At 35.5% G+C, this 21,205-nt stretch overlaps 1 protein-coding gene across 1 annotated transcript; it reads left to right on the plus strand.

Moving 5' to 3' along the window:
* Window positions 1-17,256: 17,256 nt before the first annotated feature.
* Window positions 17,257-20,932, plus strand: LOC139904140 (protein MULTIPOLAR SPINDLE 1). Its single transcript, XM_071886078.1, has 10 exons — window positions 17,257-17,455; window positions 17,726-17,783; window positions 17,874-18,020; window positions 18,105-18,167; window positions 18,559-18,635; window positions 18,760-18,814; window positions 19,327-19,440; window positions 19,588-19,780; window positions 20,153-20,223; window positions 20,660-20,932. The coding sequence occupies exons 1-10, from the start codon at window positions 17,291-17,293 to the stop codon at window positions 20,842-20,844; spliced, it is 1,128 nt and encodes a 375-aa protein (XP_071742179.1). The 5' UTR covers window positions 17,257-17,290; the 3' UTR covers window positions 20,845-20,932.
* Window positions 20,933-21,205: the final 273 nt, after the last annotated feature.

Below are 21,205 nucleotides of genomic sequence, written 5' to 3' on the forward strand. Positions count from 1 at the left end.
TAAATAAGATAACTAACATTTTCATTAAATTATTTTTATTAACAAACTAAGTTATATACCCTTTATTTGTATGTTTACGATAATTTAATTCTATTACTTTTGTCTTATATTAATGATGTTATAATTTAAAATAATAAATTTATTTAAACAATTTAATTTATTCATTTTATCAATTATTTAAATTTTTGGGTATTACAACTATACCCATCTTAAAAGAAATTTCGTCCTCCAAATTCATATTAATAACTAATTTAATATAAAAAAAATTGGGTATTACAACTCAGACGAAATTCACGTTAATGACTAATTTAAAATAAAAAACAAAATTGGGTATTACAACTATACCCCTCTTAAAAGAAATTTCGTCCTCGAAATTCAAACATTATAAGCTTAAAACTATTCCAGTTCATTATTTTTAACAAAAACCTCAGTGTATTAAATTCCACTACTACTACTTTTATCACTAATATGCATATTTGATTTGATTTAAATAATAAAAAGTTTTGGATATTACCACATCACCCATAGTTGTGACACAATAAAATATATTTTTTATTCTTATACTATGTTTTTTATTTTATATCCGTTCACTGGACAATTGACTCAGCCGTGGTTTCTTTTTCTTCTTCTATGACAGCTAATAAGGGTTGATTCGGGGACTGAGAGAGTGACAAGACCTTGAAGTTTATGCTTTAGAGATTATATTTTTGTACATATGTTAGATTGGACTTTCAAATTATTTTATAGAGATAATTATGGTTATTTTGAGACTCGCTTAATGATATATATCAAAACTTATTAGTACTTCCAAATATTTATAGAATATTATGACGTGCAATTAGATCCCGAGTTGGGGTGTTACATCTATTGGTATCAGAGCTAGTTGTCAAATTTTAGTGGATATCTACATCCTAAAATAATTCACCACTAATTTATCGTAATAAGTGATACAAAGAATTTCTAGACTTCTAGTCAACATAATATTGTAGAATAATAATATTTTAATTTTAAGATTTCATCATTACTTGTTTAACCGACTTTGGATTCAAAAATAAGATAACTAACATTTTCATTAAAGTATTTTTATTAACAAACTAAGTTATATATCCTATATTTGTATGTGTACGATAATTTAATTCTATTTACTTATGTCTTATATTAATGATGTTATAATTTAAAATAATAAATTTATTCAAACAATTTAATTTATTCATTAAATCAATTATTTAAAATTTGGGGTATTACAACTATACCCATCTTAAAAGAAATTTCGTCCTCGAAATTCATGTTAATAACTAATTTAATAAAAAAATTGGGTATTACAACTCAGACGAAATTCATGTTAACATATCAGGCACAAGATGCTAAAATGAGTCTCAAGTTGCGTGACATAACATTAAAAGTCATTCATTTTTTAAATCTTGTTTTCTTTTTACAAATAAAATGTATCTACATGTTTGAACTTGATTTAGAAATTTTATCTAGATTAAAATGAATGATTCAGTAATTGTTATTAGGATGATGCATTAGGTTTATAACCATGACTATATAATGATATATGTGAAGTACTGATTATAATTGAGAATTCAGTTTTTCTTTACGTTTGATAGTGTTTTTAACCCCGTTCTAAACGTTATGTTGATTTTTATGCAGGATACGTCTGTTGAGACGAGTGAAACGAGCGTGGAAGGATCATCATATGATCGCTTTTTGAATATGAGTCTGGACGGATCTGGGTTTTCAACCCCGATGGCTAGTGGCGGAGAATATAATATGAGCGTTGATGGCCCCTCATTTGCTTCAGTTTATGTGAGTAGTTCTTCAAGCGTTGGTTCACATTCACCGCTTGCTATTCCGATGCCCATTGACACATCTATTTTGAGTGGCGAATGTTCTCGTGTCGGCCTGTCTGAGTGTTAGAATGATTGGAGAGGTTGTTTCTATGTTAATATACTAGTTTTATGAGCATGTGCGTTGCACAACTGTTTTATAAATTACTATTCGATAACGTTAGTATTGATATTTTATCTACTAATAATATTTGTATAAAAAATATTAGCATTGAATATTCACGTGAGCTCGTCATTGCACGACAACTGTATAAATAAGTATTTGATAACGTCAGTATTGATATTTATCAAATACATATTACAATTACAATGAAAATACCATTTTTTATGAATAACCTTTGTATCAAAAATATTAATATTGAATACTAACGCATAGATTATGAGCTCATTTATGTGACATATTTTTATTTAAAAATATAAATATAGTAGCCTTTAATTATTAAAATAGCTGCAAATAAAATTATATGAATTTTAGTTATTGATTATGAAAGTAGGTTACATAATTAAATTTATAAAGAATATAAATATAAATATTCTATTTTATAATTCGTAATTAGTCTTACTCAAAGCCTTTCATTTAATTTTTGTAACTATGTTAAATCTAATCTAATCTAATAAAAAAGAAAACAGAATTAAAAAGGGAAATTGGATGTTTTATTAAATAAACAAAATACCTTGGTTTGGTCGATACGGTAATTCTGTACAAGTTCCACCCCGATTTCTTCCTACTACGATTACGATTAGGGGTATGATCCAACGGCTCAGATTCGACAAAACGTACTAGTAAATAAACCCCCGCTCAAATTAAATTTAGTTTGATTTGATAGTAACTTGTCCACTAATCTAAATATAAACTAGTGCACCAATTTCATTTTTCACTAAGCTAAATATAAACTAGGGCACTAATTTCATTTTTTTGTGCTTAACTCCAGTTGCGATCACAATGATGCAAAGTGCTTCCTCAAATGCGATTGATAATGGATACTTATTCTTTTGCAGAATCATTGCTACTTTCAACTCTCATGACAGATTAGGAAACAGAAGAATCTATTTAGCGCTTCATCTTAATTCAATCGATTTTGTGTTAATCAAGATATTGGAGGTATTCTTTAATTTATGTTTTAGAATTTTTAAATTGAATTGAATTTATTATAATTAATTGCAGAATTAACAAGATATATTTTGCTAAGGAACACGATTCATCTGGTTACACGACACAAGACCTAACCGATCGATCACCGGCTGAACAGTGGCTCTGTTTCAAGATTTTATGGAAAGTTGATTGTAATAATGATATGCTACAGTTACTGTCTGGGGAGGGCGAAGCAAATTTCACAATAATTGCATCATCAATCGATGTGATTTTGATTAAGAAGGTATATAAATTTATGGAATTCATGTTTAATAATAATTTACTAACTGTTAGGAGTAGTTATTAATTATTATTGAATAACTAATAATTATTAATTAAATGTTGAATACTACTGTAATAATTTATTATAGGTTGAAAAATTCATGGTTTTCACACTCATGGGGACACTACCACCTTTACCTCCATTAACTACTCATCTGCAGGTATTTTTTGATTAATTATTAAATTAAATAAATTATTAGTAATAAATTATTAATATATGTTTGTAATGAAATATACTGTGAATGTGTTATTTTTTTAATTTATTGAAGGAGAAAAGATCCTTAACTGTATTGGGCGACAGAACACCTCAATCTACTCCATTAACTACTGCTGCGCAGGTATAAAATAAAACTTATTATTATTATTATTATTATTATTATTATTATTATTATTATTATTATTATTATTATTATTATTATTATTATTATTATTATTATTATTATTAGAGTTAAAGCTAATTATACCATAAACTATTTGCTTATTTTACATATCTGGCTTGCAAAGTTAGAAAAGGCAGGCTATAAATTTTGGTTTAAATATGGAGTACCTGTTTTGTGTAACATATGTAGCGACCCGACCAAATCGTCATTGGCGGCGCCGTCTACTTAGGTCCCGTTACGTGGTCATAAGTCTTTAAAACAACGTTTGACCAAAAGATATGTCGCATTCATTTCAAATGTAAAGATTGTTCAAAGTTTACAAGAATAGTTCCACCACAAGTTACGATACAAAGTTTTAAGTACAAATGAAACTTATGCGACACAATTTAAAAGTATCCAAAAGACGCTCCATGTATGCATATATACTCGACATCCAATGCAAGTATCAAAATAATGAGCGGAAGCATGTATCATGTATCGTTCAAGGACCTGAGAAAAACATAGAAATTTGTCAACGAAAACGTTGGTGAAATCATAGATTTAAGTAAGTAAGTACAAGTGAACCACAAGATTTGCATCAATGAAATAATAGTAATACATTCCAAAAGTTTATTTCACGAGCACCCAATTATCAATGCTTAACATTCCTTCCATTGAACCCCATCACTTAGTGCTAGAACATACACTGTTTCTCGAAAATATATTTCATTCGTAAACGGTAGCGAACCGTTTGAATGAGGGTTTGTCAAACCCATATGGATCCATACAACATAAGTTCTCGCTTACACCCGGCAAGTGTAACTAATGATAATCGAATTGAGGATTTTGTTCTAAACTCGTATGTAGAATGTTTGTTTTCCTGTACTTGTGTTCACTTAGTAAAAGAAATGTTTATGTTTTCTCATCCCAAATGTAAGTTCAAAAAGAGTAAAAGTGGGACTATGATCTCACCTTGAGTGCACGTACGAAAAGTACTTCACAAAATAACGTGTGCGAAGGATAGTGCTAGTCTTGACCTAAACAAATAGGTCGTATCAATAACGGTAAACACGATAGGTCAAAGATGTTCAATTAGTCCTATGGCTCGTTACGACTCGATTATGTAGCATGTGAAATCAAATTGTCAAGTTTCATGCAAGGTACAAGTATATAAACAAGTTAGGAAGGTTGCATAATAATTTGGTTAAGTTTGACAAAAAGTCAAACTTTGGTCGGTCAAAGTCAACGAGAAAGTCAACACGTTCAGGTCGGGTCCCGAACTATTTTTCTGAGGTTTTTAATCATGTATGAGCATGTTAGGACAAGTTACATGTGAATCGGAGGTGCGTAGCATAGCAAACATTATTCGAAAATTGACAAAGTTGGACAGACCACTTTGGCGCGCCGCGCGGGTATATGGCGCGCCGCGCCATTACCTGTGCAGAGAATTCTGGCAGTTTTTAAGTTTTATGCACGAACCTAACTTCAAACAATCACCATTTATGATCCGCAAACAATCAAGACAAGTATCTTATACCGTTGGGAAGGTAATTTGACGAGGAAAACAACTAAACACATTTCTTCAATCAATCTACCTAATACAACAACCAAAACCGCATCTAATGCTTAACATTAACCGCATACAAGTTCATAAATGCAATTCAATGATTCGGGCAACCAATTTACATGAATGATATGCCGTTTCGAAGGTAATCAAGCATACAATCCAACTAAACACTTACCAATAATAATCCATGGCATTCAATGCATCAAAAGTCCATTTCAAGTTCATCAACCCTAACCCAAATTCACCAAAATCATAAATCAAGTTCATGAACTTTTCTAAAGCAACCTACACATCAAATTGAAGCTAGTGATACTAGGAACACAATTAGAACATGAACTTTTAACATCTAACAACATATGATCATCCAAAATTCAAGAACAACACACCAAAATTCAAGTTCATGCTAGTTACACTAAAACAACGAGATCGAGCATATAAATTACACACACGACATCACAATGAGCCATAGACACTAACTAACACCATTTTAAGTCAAAAACACGAATTAAGAGAAATCTAGAGTTTTAGAAATGTTACCCAAACGAGATGAAGTTGGTACCAAAATGAAGAGGATGAAGAGAGGATTACGAATATGTAATTTATTTTGTTGTAAGCCTCCTAGATCGGATTTAGATGATGATTGAATGAATTTGGTAATGGTGTGTGTGTTCTTGCTAGAGAGAAAGAGAGAGAGATGGAGATGATAATGAATAGGTGAAAGGGGTTTGACCCTTTGACCTAGTCAAGGGTTTGATCCCTTGTCAAGTTTAGTCCTTCAACTTTCGTTCGGGTGCGTGAATTACCTAAACGAGATAATTTAAAACGCGTATCAACGGGAGATGTTATAAACATATAACGGACTTTATATTAGTATAACGGAAAAGTAAATGGAAAAAGGCGGGATGTTACATTACCTACTCCTTAAAAGAAATTTCGTCCCGAAATTTAAGTAGGCGTAGTAGTCGTTGTTTCTTCCTCGAGATCTTGCGTTTCCGAATTCACGAATAGATGAGGATACTTCCTTTGCATTTGATCTTGTCTTTCCCAAGTAAACTCGGGTCCCCTTTTGGCGTTCCAACGGACTTTAACAATCGGGATTCGGCTTTGTTTCAATGTCTTGACGGAGGTGTCCACAATTTCAACCGGTTCCTCCACAAAATGAAGTTTGTCATCAATAGTAAGTTCCTCGAGAGGAATGACGATATCGGGTTCGGCAAGACACTTTTTCAAGTTAGATACATGGAAGGTAGGATGAACGGAGTTCAATTGAGGCGGAAGATCTAAACGATACGCAACGGTTCCAATACGCTCCAAGATTTCGAAAGGACCAATATACCTTGGATTCAGCTTCCCGCGTTTCCCAAAACGGATTACACCCTTCCAAGGCGCGACTTTTAACATTACTCGATCACCGACTTGAAATTCAAGATCGTTGCGTCGTTTGTCGGTATAGCTCTTTTGACGACTTCGGGCCGTCCTAAACCTATCTCGGATTTGAACGATTTTCTCGGTGGTTTCGTGAATGAGTTCGGGTCCAGTGATTTGTACGTCGCCCACTTCGGCCCAACAAAGAGGTGAACGACATTTTCGGCCATATAGCGCTTCAAAAGGTGCGACTTTAATACTCGCGTGATAACTATTGTTGTAAGAGAACTCGGCGAGAGGTAAGTGCTTGTCCCAAGCTTTTCCGAAATCAACCACGCAAGCTCGTAACATGTCCTCTAAGGTTTGAATTGTACGTTCGCTTTGTCCATCGGTTTGAGGATGATATACGGTGCTCATGTCTAAACGCGTTCCCAACGCTTCTTGCAATGTACGCCAAAATCTAGAAACGAAACGGCCATCTCGGTCGGAGATAATCGATAAAGGTACACCGTGTCGGGCTATGATCTCCTTAATGTAAAGTTGTGCAAGTTTCTCCATTTTGTCCGTTTCTTTCATGGCCAGGAAGTGTGCGGATTTGGTGAGACGGTCAACAATAACCCAAATGGTATCATAACCGTCCGTCGTTTTTGGTAGTTTGGTGATAAAATCCATCGTTATTCTTTCCCACTTCCATTGCGGGATCTCGGGTTGTTGAAGTAGTCCGGACGGTCTTTGGTGTTCGGCTTTGACTTTGGAACATGTCAAACACTTGGAAACATAAGTAGCTACGTCCCTTTTGATGTTCGGCCACCAATATAGCTGTTTAAGGTCGTGGTACATCTTATTGGCACCGGGGTGAATCGAGTATCGTGACTTATGGGCTTCATCTAAAATAAGGCTTCGTAGGTCCCCATAACTAGGCACCCAAATCCTTCCGGCGTAATATCGGAGTCCGGTCTCCCTAATTTCGAATCGAGAGACGAGAATGTTCAAGAGCTCGTGTGAAAGGTTTTCATCCTTGAGAGCCTCATCTTGGGCTACCCGAATTTGGCTATTAAGGTTTGTGTGGATGGTGATGTTTAAGGCTCGGACACGAAGAGGCACCGCTCTTTCTTTTCGACTTAAGGCATCGGCTACTACATTTGCCTTCCCGGGATGGTAACGAAGCTCGCAATCGTAGTCGTTTAAGGTTTCAATCCACCTTCGTTGTCTCATGTTTAGTTGCTTTTGATCGAAAATGTGTTGGAGACTTTTGTGGTCGGTAAAGATAGTACTCTTGGTTCCATAAAGATAGTGTCTCCACATTTTAAGTGCAAAGACAACGGCTCCGAGTTCGAGATCATGAGTCGTGTAATTCCATTCATGAATTTTTAGTTGTCGAGAAGCATAAGCAATGACTTTCGTTCGTTGCATCAATACACAACCAAAACCATGTTTCGAGGCATCGCAATATACAACAAAGTCATCATTGCCTTCGGGAAGTGATAAGATAGGGGCGGTGGTTAGCTTCGTTTTCAAGATTTGGAATGCGGATTCATGTTCGGTCGCCCAAATGAATTTCTTTCCCTTATGAGTCAATGCGGTTAGAGGACGTGCAACCAAAGAGAAGTTTTCGATGAATCTACGATAGTACCCGGCGAGACCCAAGAATTGACGAATGTGAGTAGGAGTAGTAGGAGTCTCCCATTTGCTAATGGCTTCGATTTTTGTTGGATCGACTTTAATACCTTGGTCACTTACAACATGACCAAGAAATTGAACTTCCTTTAACCAAAATTCACACTTGGAGAATTTGGCATAGAGTTGTTCTTGTCTTAAAAGTTCAAGCACAAGTCGGAGGTGTTCCTCGTGTTCTTCTTCGCTTTTTGAATAGACCAATATATCATCGATGAACACAATAACGAATTTATCGAGATACGGTTTGCACACGCGGTTCATAAGATCCATGAACACCGCCGGGGCGTTAGTGAGACCAAATGGCATGACGAGGAATTCATAACTACCATAACGAGTCCGGAAAGCGGTTTTGGAGACATCTTCCCCCTTAACCCTTAATTGATGATAACCCGAGCGGAGATCGATTTTCGAATATACACAAGACCCTTGTAGTTGATCAAAGAGGTCATCGATGCGAGGAAGAGGATATCGGTTCTTAACCGTCAATTTATTTAGTTCACGATAATCAATGCACATTCGTAGGGATCCGTCTTTCTTTTTAACAAACAAAATCGGAGCGCCCCATGGTGAATGGCTAGGTTGGATAAAACCACGATCAAGTAGTTCTTGGATTTGACTTTGCAATTCTTGCATTTGTGATGGAGCGAGTCTATATGGTGCACGTGCTACGGGTGCGGCTCCCGGGATAAGATCGATTTGGAATTCTACCGGTCGATGAGGTGGAAGACCCGGCAATTCGTCGGGAAATACATCGGAAAAGTCACTAACAATTGGCACATCATCGATATGCTTATCATCGGACTCGACTTTCTTAACGTGGGCAAGGATCGCAAAACAACCCTTACGGAGTAGTTTTCTAACTTTAAGGCACGAAACGAGGTTGAGTCTGGTGCAACTCTTATCGCCATAAACAATCAAAGGTTCACCATTCTCGATAGGAATTCAGATTGCGTTAAGATCACAAAGGATGTGAGATTTCGTTTTGACTAACCAATTCATACCGATTATTACATCAAAGCTTCCTAGTTCTATGGGTATCAAGTCAATTTCAAATTCCTTACCCAAAATGTTTAACGTACACCCTCGGTAATATGTGTCGGCACTTAATAGTTTCCCGTTAGCCACTTCAATGGTATAAGTGGTATCTAATGGAAGAGGTGGAGTGCTAAAAGAATGAGTCAAAGTCTTGGATACAAAGCATTTATCGGCACCCGAATCGAATAAGCAAGAGACATAAGAATTGTTGAGAAGAAACGTACCCGTGACTAATTCATTATCATCTCGGGCTTCCTCGGTGTTGATGTTGAAAGCTCGGCCGCGCGTATTGGTGTTATCTTTGCTCTTCGGGCATGCATTTCTATAATGGCCCGTTTGGCCACATTCATAACAAGTGCCCGTCTTTGGTGCATTGGGCCACTTTCGAGCGACGGGAGTGGCACTTTTACAATCGTTGGCCTTATGACCAACTCCTTTGCACCGGTGGCAAATTAACTTACTACATTCGCCAAAGTGATGTTTGTTGCATTTGTTGCAAAGAGGTAGGTTCCCGGCATAACCCTTCTTGCCGTCGGAGGTGTAAGGCTTCTTAGCAAAGTTGTTGTTGTTTGATTGGGAGGGTTCCCACTTTCTTTTGTTGCCGCCCGATTTATCCTCGGCCTTAGGTGCCGGAACTACGATTTCGTCAACCGTTTCTATCAATTTGCGGGCCATGTTCAAAGCTTCTTGATGATTAGTGGGTTTGGATGACATTACTCCGTGTTTGATACTCTTTGGAAGACCATCCATGTAAAGTTCAACCCTTAAAGCTTCGGGGTTCACAAGATTTGGGCACATCAAGGCTAGTTCGGAAAATCGTTGATTATAAGCCTTGAGATCATTTCCGATCGCCTTTAAAGTTCTTAGCTCTTGTTCGAGCCTTCGGGTTTCTTCACGAGGGAAATATTCGACAATCATCTTTTCCCTCAAGTCGGCCCAAGAGAGGGCGTGAGCTTCATCGGTACCCACCGATTGTACATAAGTATTCCACCATGTAAGAGCGACACCGGCGAAGGTGTGAGTGGAGTATTTGACCTTGTCTTGGTCCTGACAACCGCTTATGCTAAAGACGGCTTCCATTTGCTTAAACCATCGGGTGAGCACGACCGGTCCCCCGGTTCCATCAAAAGTGTGAGGTTTGCACCCCATGAAAGCTTTATAGGAGCATCCCTCGTTTGAGTTTCCGGCTCCATTGTTGTTGTTGTTGTTGTTGTTGTTGTTGTGGTTGTTATTATTATTGTTGTTGGATGAGTGACCGGACATGGCCGCATCTACGGCGGTGGCTATCATCCGTTCGAGAGCTTGTTCGGGAGTTTCATTGCGGCGTACACGACGAGGAGCCATTGTTCCTTCAAGACACAAGAATATCAATGATTAGTATTCTCAATAATACTAACCGTGATATAGAATAAAGATAAAGAGAAGTTTTTCCTCGACTCGCCTTAAATTCTTTATGCCATAATGTCGGAACGTTCATATGAGTCACCGTAATATAATCCCGGAAATTATATTACCCTGATTCATATGTGCATTCGACATCATTTCATATAGTCAAGGTGGCGCGTCAATCAAATTAAACAACGTGAGATTAAGATGAACTAAGAGTAGATATGAGTAGAAGCGTTCGAGTATAAATGCACAAGTAGTCAAGTAATTTCTACTTCAAGTCTATATGCCGGTTGTAGTCTAGACTCACCAATGTACCCTATGACTCGAGGTTGACACCAATGAACTCTAAATCTCTACAACCAACGCTCTGATACCATCTGTAGCGACCCGACCAAATCGTCATTGACGGCGCCGTCTACTTAGGTCCTGTTACGTGGTCATAAGTCTTTAAAACAACGTTTGACCAAAAGATATGTCGCATTCATTTCAAATGTAAAGATTGTTCAAAGTTTACAAGAATAGTTCCACCACAAGTTACGATACAAAGTTTTAAGTACAAATGAAACTTATGCGACACAATTTAAAAGTATCCAAAAGACGCTCCATGTATGCATATATACTCGACATCCAATGCAAGTATCAAAATAATGAGCGGAAGCATGTATCATGTATCGTTCAAGGACCTGAGAAAAACATAGAAATCTGTCAACGAAAACGTTGGTGAAATCATAGATTTAAGTAAGTAAGTACAAGTGAACCACAAGATTTGCATCAATGAAATAATAGTAATACATTCCAAAAGTTTATTTCACGAGCACCCAATTATCAATGCTTAACATTCCTTCCATTGAACCCCATCACTTAGTGCTAGAACATACACTGTTTCTCGAAAATATATTTCATTCGTAAACGGTAGCGAACCGTTTGAATGAGGGTTTGTCAAACCCATATGGATCCATACAACATAAGTTCTCGCTTACACCCGGCAAGTGTAACTAATGATAATCGAATTGAGGATTTTGTTCTAAACTCGTATGTAGAATGTTTGTTTTCCTGTACTTGTGTTCACTTAGTAAAAGAAATGTTTATGTTTTCTCATCCCAAATGTAAGTTCAAAAAGAGTAAAAGTGGGACTATGATCTCACCTTGAGTGCACGTACGAAAAGTACTTCACAAAATAACGTGTGCGAAGGATAGTGCTAGTCTTGACCTAAACAAATAGGTCGTATCAATAACGGTAAACACGATAGGTCAAAGATGTTCAATTAGTCCTATGGCTCGTTACGACTCGATTATGTAGCATGTGAAATCAAATTGTCAAGTTTCATGCAAGGTACAAGTATATAAACAAGTTAGGAAGGTTGCATAATAATTTGGTTAAGTTTGACAAAAAGTCAAACTTTGGTCGGTCAAAGTCAACGAGAAAGTCAACACGTTCGGGTCGGGTCCCGAACTATTTTTCTGAGGTTTTTAATCATGTATGAGCATGTTAGGACAAGTTACATGTGAATCGGAGGTGCGTAGCATAGCAAACATTATTCGAAAATTGACAAAGTTGGACAGACCACTTTGGCGCGCCGCGCGGGTATATGGCGCGCCGCGCCATTACCTGTGCAGAGAATTCTGGCAGTTTTTAAGTTTTATGCACGAACCTAACTTCAAACAATCACCATTTATGATCCGCAAACAATCAAGACAAGTATCTTATACCGTTGGGAAGGTAATTTGACGAGGAAAACAACTAAACACATTTCTTCAATCAATCTACCTAATACAACAACCAAAACCGCATCTAATGCTTAACATTAACCGCATACAAGTTCATAAATGCAATTCAATGATTCGGGCAACCAATTTACATGAATGATATGCCGTTTCGAAGGTAATCAAGCATACAATCCAACTAAACACTTACCAATAATAATCCATGGCATTCAATGCATCAAAAGTCCATTTCAAGTTCATCAACCCTAACCCAAATTCACCAAAATCATAAATCAAGTTCATGAACTTTTCTAAAGCAACCTACACATCAAATTGAAGCTAGTGATACTAGGAACACAATTAGAACATGAACTTTTAACATCTAACAACATATGATCATCCAAAATTCAAGAACAACACACCAAAATTCAAGTTCATGCTAGTTACACTAAAACAACGAGATCGAGCATATAAATTACACACACGACATCACAATGAGCCATAGACACTAACTAACACCATTTTAAGTCAAAAACACGAATTAAGAGAAATCTAGAGTTTTAGAAATGTTACCCAAACGAGATGAAGTTGGTACCAAAATGAAGAGGATGAAGAGAGGATTACGAATATGTAATTTATTTTGTTGTAAGCCTCCTAGATCGGATTTAGATGATGATTGAATGAATTTGGTAATGGTGTGTGTGTTCTTGCTAGAGAGAAAGAGAGAGAGATGGAGATGATAATGAATGGGTGAAAGGGGTTTGACCCTTTGACCTAGTCAAGGGTTTGATCCCTTGTCAAGTTTAGTCCTTCAACTTTCGTTCGGGTGCGTGAATTACCTAAACGAGATAATTTAAAACGCGTATCAACGGGAGATGTTATAAACATATAACGGACTTTATATTAGTATAACGGAAAAGTAAATGGAAAAAGGCGGGATGTTACAACATATGTTCTCTGTATTGGTTTAATGTTGCTCCCTCTGCAACTGCTCGTGTACATTTTATTTGTAATATGCTTGCGTAGCAGCTGTGTTATCGTGTCCTGTTTGTAATGGGTTGGGCCCCCCTGTTGGCCCTCGTGTTATAATATATTTCGTTTCAAATAATAAAATAAAAATAAATGGGTCTAAGTTGCCATCTCATACCTATACTTAGCATACAATACATAAGTACACAGACATGTTGACTAATGGTTTCATTTTATGATCTCTTTGTTTTAGTGTCTCTAGTTTATAACAGAACAAACACAAGATGCTAAAATGAGTCTCAAGTTGCGTGACATAACATTAAAAATCATTCATATTTTAAATCTTGTTTTCATTTTACAGATAAAATGTATCTACATGTTTGAACTTGATTTAAAATTTTTTATCTAGATTAATATGAATGATTCAGTAATTGTTATTAGGATGATGCATTAGGTTTATGACCATGACTATATAATGATATATGTGAAGTACTGATTATAATCGGCAATTCAGTTTGTCTTAACGTTTGATAGTTTCTTTTAACCCCGTTCTAAAAGTTTTGTTGATTTTTATGCAGGATGCGTCTGTTGAGACGAGTGAATGAGCATGGATGGCTCATCGTATGATCGATTTTCGAATATAAGTATAGACGGATCGGGGGTTTCAACTCCGATGGCTAGTGGCAGAGAAGATAATATGAGCGTTGATGGCCCCTCATTTGCTTCAGTTTATGTGAGTAGTTCTTCAAGCTTTGGTTCACATTCACCGCTTGATATTCCGATGCCCGTTGACACATCTATTTTGAGTGACGTATGTTCTCGTGTCCGCTCGTATGAGTATTAGATTGATTGTTGGTGAGGTGTTTGATTGTATAGAGGTTAAACATTCTGTGTTTGTTTGTTGTTGTTTCAGGTCCCTATTTTGAGTCATATTCTTAGGAATTTTCCACCAAGTGTCTCTTAAATTTTTTCCTCGGCATACATATACACATATATATACATATACATAAAAAGATTATAAAAATGTTAAATGGTCATTAGTTTGTTGCATGGGTGTTTTTCATGAGTTTCTTGGTTCATGTACTCCTCCTAGTGTATTTTGTTTCTTTCTTTCAATATATGTTTTGCTTGCTAGTCGAGTGTATTGTATAAATTATTTGTATATGACAGCCTGATACCTTTATTAATGAATACTTATGGAAGATTGTTGATGAAGCAAGCAATCATGGAATTCATGGTGTTGTTAAATCATTGTCTCATGTACATTACAAATTGCAGATCATAAAAAAGTTACCTGACTACGAAGTTCAGCCAACGAACATTATGAACCAAACTTCCTATCATAAGCACTTTGAGATTCACTAGGCACTTCATTAGGCAAACAACACTCGTGCATCGATTCCAATAAATTTCCAGCTCAAATCTGGGTCGATATAAAGGATCTTTTGAGTGAGAAGGATATAAACTGTATCATACTTTGTAATATATATGTATTTCAAAGTTTTACTATTTTACCTAACATTAAATCGTCACTTTCAAATATTTGCCATGAAACAGATATAATACTACTAATATACCAAGAAGTTGGTCATCATTTAAATTTGTGTAAGGTTATAAGGACCAAATTAGGACTGTTAAATTATGAACCAACGTAGTGAGCATTATGTATACCAGTTCCATATTCTTATATTCAGAAGTATGTAATCATTGCTTATATATTATTGCTTACAAAAATGTTATCGTCTAACAAGTGTATTTTAATTTGCTAGTGGCCATTGGGTGTTGGTTTTTGTATCTCACACAAAGTACAAATGAATTATACCTGATTCAGTAAATATGAATCAAAAGAAGACGAAAGATGATTATCTGATCACAGAATGTATAACACAGCAAGACTTATTTCTTTATTAAAAATAGTTGTGTATTTAAATCTTTATTACATTTACATTATGTCACATTAGACAATATCATTTGTTCTTTTATTTGTCTAATTTTGAATAGGGCTTGGGGTCCTTTGCAATGGAATGTAGTTAAGGTTAGTCATCACAGCTGTATACCAACAACTCATGTCCTCCATGTTGTTCATCCATGTTTTCATGTTCATGTTCATGTTCATGTTCATGTTACGTGTTACATGTTAAACTAATACATGTGTATAAACGTGTGGTTATAATGCAGTGCAATCAACAACCCGATAGTTGGGAGTGTGAATATTAGCTCAACTGGTAGTGGTCTGCCTCCCTTAGCGAGAGGTCAGGAGTTCGACTCCGCTGGACTGCAACATTGCAATCAATGTTATCCCTGACCTGAAGTATCCACCCAGGTCGCCTTTCGCTTAGTGTGGGGGCAGCAGGGAGGGGGTTTTACCGGCCATGCTCTCGGATTTGTCCGGGTTTCCTCCAGGACAGTAGTTGGGGGCGGGTTATGCAACTACGGGAGATGAACGCGTGGATGGTTAAGTCCCCCTGGGTGATACCACACTGATGTCCAAAAAAATATAAACGTTTTGTAACATATACCTAAAGATAAAATTATATATGTATATTTATATACTGTATTTTAAATTTACAGCTTTCATGGGATGAACGTTGTTTATCTACAATCGATCTCGACAATATTATGAAAAATGACATTTGTGGTCTCCTTTTTGATATCTGGTATGTGTAACCTTTGTGTGAAATGATCTTGTGTGTCAACGGTCTTGGAGATTTGGTATTATTGTTGAAGTTCATATCTTCATGCATGTTCAAAATTCTTTTCTTTCAAAACAGGTAAACCAAATCAAAGGATTAACGTATTGCAGAAGACGCTTCTTTTTGAGTTTGAGGTGGATTTTTTGAACAGCAGATGGATTTTTTGAGCTGCAGGTTGCGTTGCTTTGAAAGGGAGTATATAAAAATAAGCTGCAGGCTGCTTTGCTTTGCTTTGAAGGGGAGTAAATAAAAATAAGTTGCAGACTGCAGGGTGCTTTGCTTTTGAGGAGATGGATTTTTTAGTATAGAGTGGTGATCTATTTGTTTATTGTTACTAGTTTGAAAATTTAATAACTAGATGATTTAGATTTATGAGTTTTTTTCGTTTGTAAATACTATAAAGATAATTTATTTTTATCTATTTATTTATACGTAAGTAGACTATTAATAATTCTAGAGGGTCTAAAAAGAAAAAAAACTATGTACTGTTAGATTTAGAGTGTGTTTGGACGAAAGTAGGTGGAGCTGGAGCTTGTAGCTGGAGCTGTAACTTATGATTGGAAGCTGGAGCTTATTGTGTTTTATAAGTGTTTGGTGAAATAGCTGGAGCTGGAGCTTATATTTGTAATTAATGACTTAAAAGCACATATGTATAATATATAAACTAATATAATAAAGGGTATATCAGTAAATTCATCTCTCATAAGCTCTTCTTTTTTTTCAAAAGTTAGTTTTAAGAACTTCTTTTTGTAGAGCTTCTTTTTTCTATAAGCTCTACTTTTTTAATTTGCCAAATAAAGTTTATGACTTGTAGCTTATTAAAATCATAAATTTAAGCTCTCATAAGCTGGTCGGTCATTCGTTCCCCCAAATTCCTCAAAAAAATTGTATATCTATTTAGGGTGTGTTTGGATAAAACTAGCTCGAGCTGGAGCTCGTAGCTGGAGCTGGAGCTTTTGAGATAGAGCTGGAGCTGGAGCTTATTTTTGAAGCTGATAGCTGAATCTTATTATTTTTTATAAGTATTTGATAAACTAGCTAGAGTTTATTTTTAAGTTCACAAACTCTACTTTTTTTTCATAAACTACTATAAGTAGCTTATTTTTTAAGAGCTTATGAAATTAATAATCAAAGCTTAAAATTAGAAGCTGAAGCTTCCTATAAGCCCATAAGCTCTTCTAAGCTGGTCACCCTTAATATTCGTCGTTCACGTCACATTACAAATTCGCAGACCTCCCCAGCGCCTACTGCAATTGAGAGCGGGAATAATGGAATCGGAACGGCAACCGTCGAAAAGCACCGCCGGATTAAACGAACCGTTAAAGCTCGCGGTAGCCATGGCTATACTTCGTTCTAAGCTCCTGAAACAACCTCCTCCTCACACTTCATCTGCTGTTACCTCCAATTCTGACGCTCTCAAGTGGAAACGCAAGGTACATTATTATATCCTCATTTATTTTTCAGCTGAATTAAAGTAGTCAAGTTTTATCGCACATTATTACGTTATATACTCTGTGTTGAAATCGGAGAACGTTTAGCGATTTTATTGACTGTTCGTACATGCTATTTCAAACTACAAACCGATGATCGAATTTCAGTTTGTTGCGAATTAGGTAAACTACTGTTAGTTTTGACTTCTATTAGTGCGTAATTCGTGATTTAAGAGGTGTACATTTAGTGATTATGTTAGTAAATTTGCACAGGCAAAAGAGCGTAAACAGGAGATCATTAGACTCAAGCAAGATCTCGTTGAAGCTGAAGGTCTATATGTTACATACACACTTGTATTATTGTATATGTACATTTTGTATGTTGAATAGATCTATTTAAAGTAACGTGTATCTTATGCAGATGGACTACGCCATGAATTATTCTCAGGAAGTGCTTCTTGCAAGTGCTACTTTTTTGAAAATTTGGGGAAACTGAGCTCTAATGAGCTATCGGAAGGAGTTGATGGGAGATTTAATGATGTTTTACGTCGTAGATTTCTTAGACAAGGTGATTATTATGTGATTGGTTAATTGTCTAGTATGTGTGCGTCTATTAATCGAAATTTTGAATGAGAGATCTTTTGTGCTGCAGTGAGACTGAAGGAAAGAAGAAAAAGAAGAAATGAGGGTTCCACACGTAGATTGTTTCTATCTGGTATAGATTGCAATGAGTATCAATCACATATCACATATATGTTGATATTATACGACGTTTTTATGCTATTAAATTTCCATGATTTCATTAGTCCAGGGAAATGCAGTTTGATTGATGTTCATTGTAATTTAGCCAAAATATACTTCTATACTAATTGATTATTTCAGTTATGTTGAGTAGAACTTTTCATTTAGGACCACTTAACCAATGTTACACCCTATATATTTTCTTTTACCTTCATGTGTTTAGGATTATATTCTCTTTGATTAGTTGTTGTAGTAATAACAAGCTGCAACTTTCATGTAGTAAGGATAGAGGCAAGGCAAGTTTGATTTTTGGACGAGACAAGTTGACATATGTATCTCTTTGTATATACTGTTTGCATTTGCAGAAAACAATGCTGAAGAGACTGAACAGCTTAAGGCCTCAGTTGATTATCTTGTGGAGCTATGCGATACTATTTCATCTGTAAGTGTGTGTTGCTAACTTAATCAGTTGGATTCATCACTTTCTTCATTCTACTTCATCTACTGACCGTGTGAGCCTAGTCTTATATTCACCTGTTAATGTTGTGATTGTGTTATTGTTGCAGCCAGATGATATCAATTTTTCAAACTGGTCTCACCAAGCTGTGGATTTCATTTTGGGTATCTATATCTCTATTCTTTTTGTAGTATATATGTGCTCAACAAACTCCTTCATAATTACCAAATGGATTTTTTATGTCACCATATTTGTGTGCAACAATTGTGTGTTTATCAACATGATATTGTGTATTACGGAGTATATAGTTAATATGAAGATCTATTGTATTGCTATACATGGATACATGACGCATCTCCATCGCACACATTATTATGATCAAGGACCTAACTCTCGTGATAATGTAATCATAATAATTGATATGTGTGCATGTTGCAGTTGCTTGCACAGGATCTGCATTTTCCATCATGTCTTTTATTTAGTTTTTAGTTGATCATTTACAGTTCGAAAAGAGCATATGTTAGTATAAATTAATAGACAATCAACAATGTTAATTAGTATTAAACCACATGCAATGTTGAATCGGTTAGCTAAAACAAGTTTCTTAACCCTGTCTTCTACCATTAATAAACTATGCATTTATTTTTATGGCTTTTCCTTTGTCGTATTTCTGAAGATGCAATAAAGAATATCATGTCCGAGGGAAAATATACTGAACATGTTGAAGAGATTATTGGTAACTTGTCACTGCGTTTGGTTAGAAAAATGTGCACTGCATTACAAGGAAATGGTAAGTCTTTTTTTTGTCATTTGAAATACTATGGGTTCGTGTTAGGCATCCTATGTTAATCTATTTACAGTTATTTCATAAATTATTGCTATATGACGTTCTTGTTGATCAAATTTTCTTTATGTCATCATTTTTTTTTTCTTTCAGAAGCTCATCAGCTTAACACTGATGCCCAATATTATGTTCAGCATTTGCTTCGTAAACTTGGAAGTGAGTCATGTATTGGACAGCGAGTAATTCTTGCAGCTTCTCAAAGAATCTCTTTGCTAGCAGAAAATTTGTTATTTCTTGATCCATTTGAATCAACTTTTTCTGAAATGCATAGCAGTCTATACATTTTGTAAGTTACTCGTATTATAACTATGATTACCTCCATCTTTTTCCTAATAGTCATCTTGTATGCATGGCCCATATTTTTACTGTGTATATAACAGTGTCCAATTTAAACTGAAATCGCTCATTGGAATACTCATTATATTATCTTACTTCACGTATACAGACTATAATTTTGACATACAATAGATAAACTGGTATGCTTTATGATAAGATAGTCTGTATACTTGAGTAAAAATTGAGGGTGTTACCTTCAAAAGGATCATATATGTACCCAAAATTATGTTAGTACTACTTGCGTATCTAAGATGATAATGATCACATTTGGTCTTTTGAGCTATCAATAGTATTTTTAAATGTAGTACTACGTGGTTGGCAGGATCCAGCTTGCCGAGTTTTTGGTATCAGATTACCTTTTAATATGGTCGAAGATGGATGGATTCGCAACAGGTAAGCGCACATTATATAGAGAGTAAGCTTTTCTAACATTCACCTTTATGTATTAGATTCTTTATTTGATACCACTATTGAACAAAAAGTATTTGGTTATATAAAAATTGGTTACCGTGCAATTGTTGAAAAAGTTTCAAGTTTAACACAATACTGAAGTTTGTTTATATATCTAAACCTCGAGTTTATATTTCTAATGCTTGACTACCCTTGAAAATTCTACTACTAGGCATTCCTTGTGATACAAAACTATGCGCTAGTTTAGGGGAATATCATTAATTTACTTAAAACCAACTTTCCATTCTCAAAAGATAGGGCTGAATAAAAGATTAAGAAGTTTATCTCTTTAAGACATCTAACTGACGTGACGCTTATCCCAGAAGTGCTAATTCATATTATAAACACTGTCTTATAATGAATTGCGTTGGTACTACAGAGTTGTTTGAAGAATGGGTGACTTCAATCCTTCATGCTCGAAAAGGACTTCAGCTGTTAGAAAGCAGGTGCGGTCTTTACATTTTATACATGGATCGTGTAATTGGATTAATTGCAAAAATAGTGGGTCAGGTTTCGTCTCTGCAGAAACTTAATCCGGGTATTCTTCAAAGCTTATTTTGCTGAATAGCTACAATGAAAGTATTTTTTTATTCTTTTCGTCAACTATGTATGTTCTCAGCCTAACAAACAGTCATCTGTCCTGCACGACATTCACCAATAAAGACTGTTTGTTTTAGTCTCATAATACTCCCTTTGTTTTCTTGGTGGCCAACGTTTTCTTGGTGGCCAACGTTTACAATGTGATCATCGTGGATATTTGTTAATATTTTGGCTAAGTTTTCTCCCTTCAGAAGTACTTAAATCTCACCTCAGGACAACCATGACCATGTGACATACCATAAACTCCAACCGAATTACCAAAATTGACAAATATCCCCTTTGGGTAGCCTTTCATTCTCAGGTTTTTGTAGATTCATGATATTCT

The sequence above is a fragment of the Rutidosis leptorrhynchoides genome, chromosome 4 (assembly GCF_046630445.1).
Source record: "Rutidosis leptorrhynchoides isolate AG116_Rl617_1_P2 chromosome 4, CSIRO_AGI_Rlap_v1, whole genome shotgun sequence".
Lineage (NCBI taxonomy): Eukaryota > Viridiplantae > Streptophyta > Magnoliopsida > Asterales > Asteraceae > Rutidosis > Rutidosis leptorrhynchoides.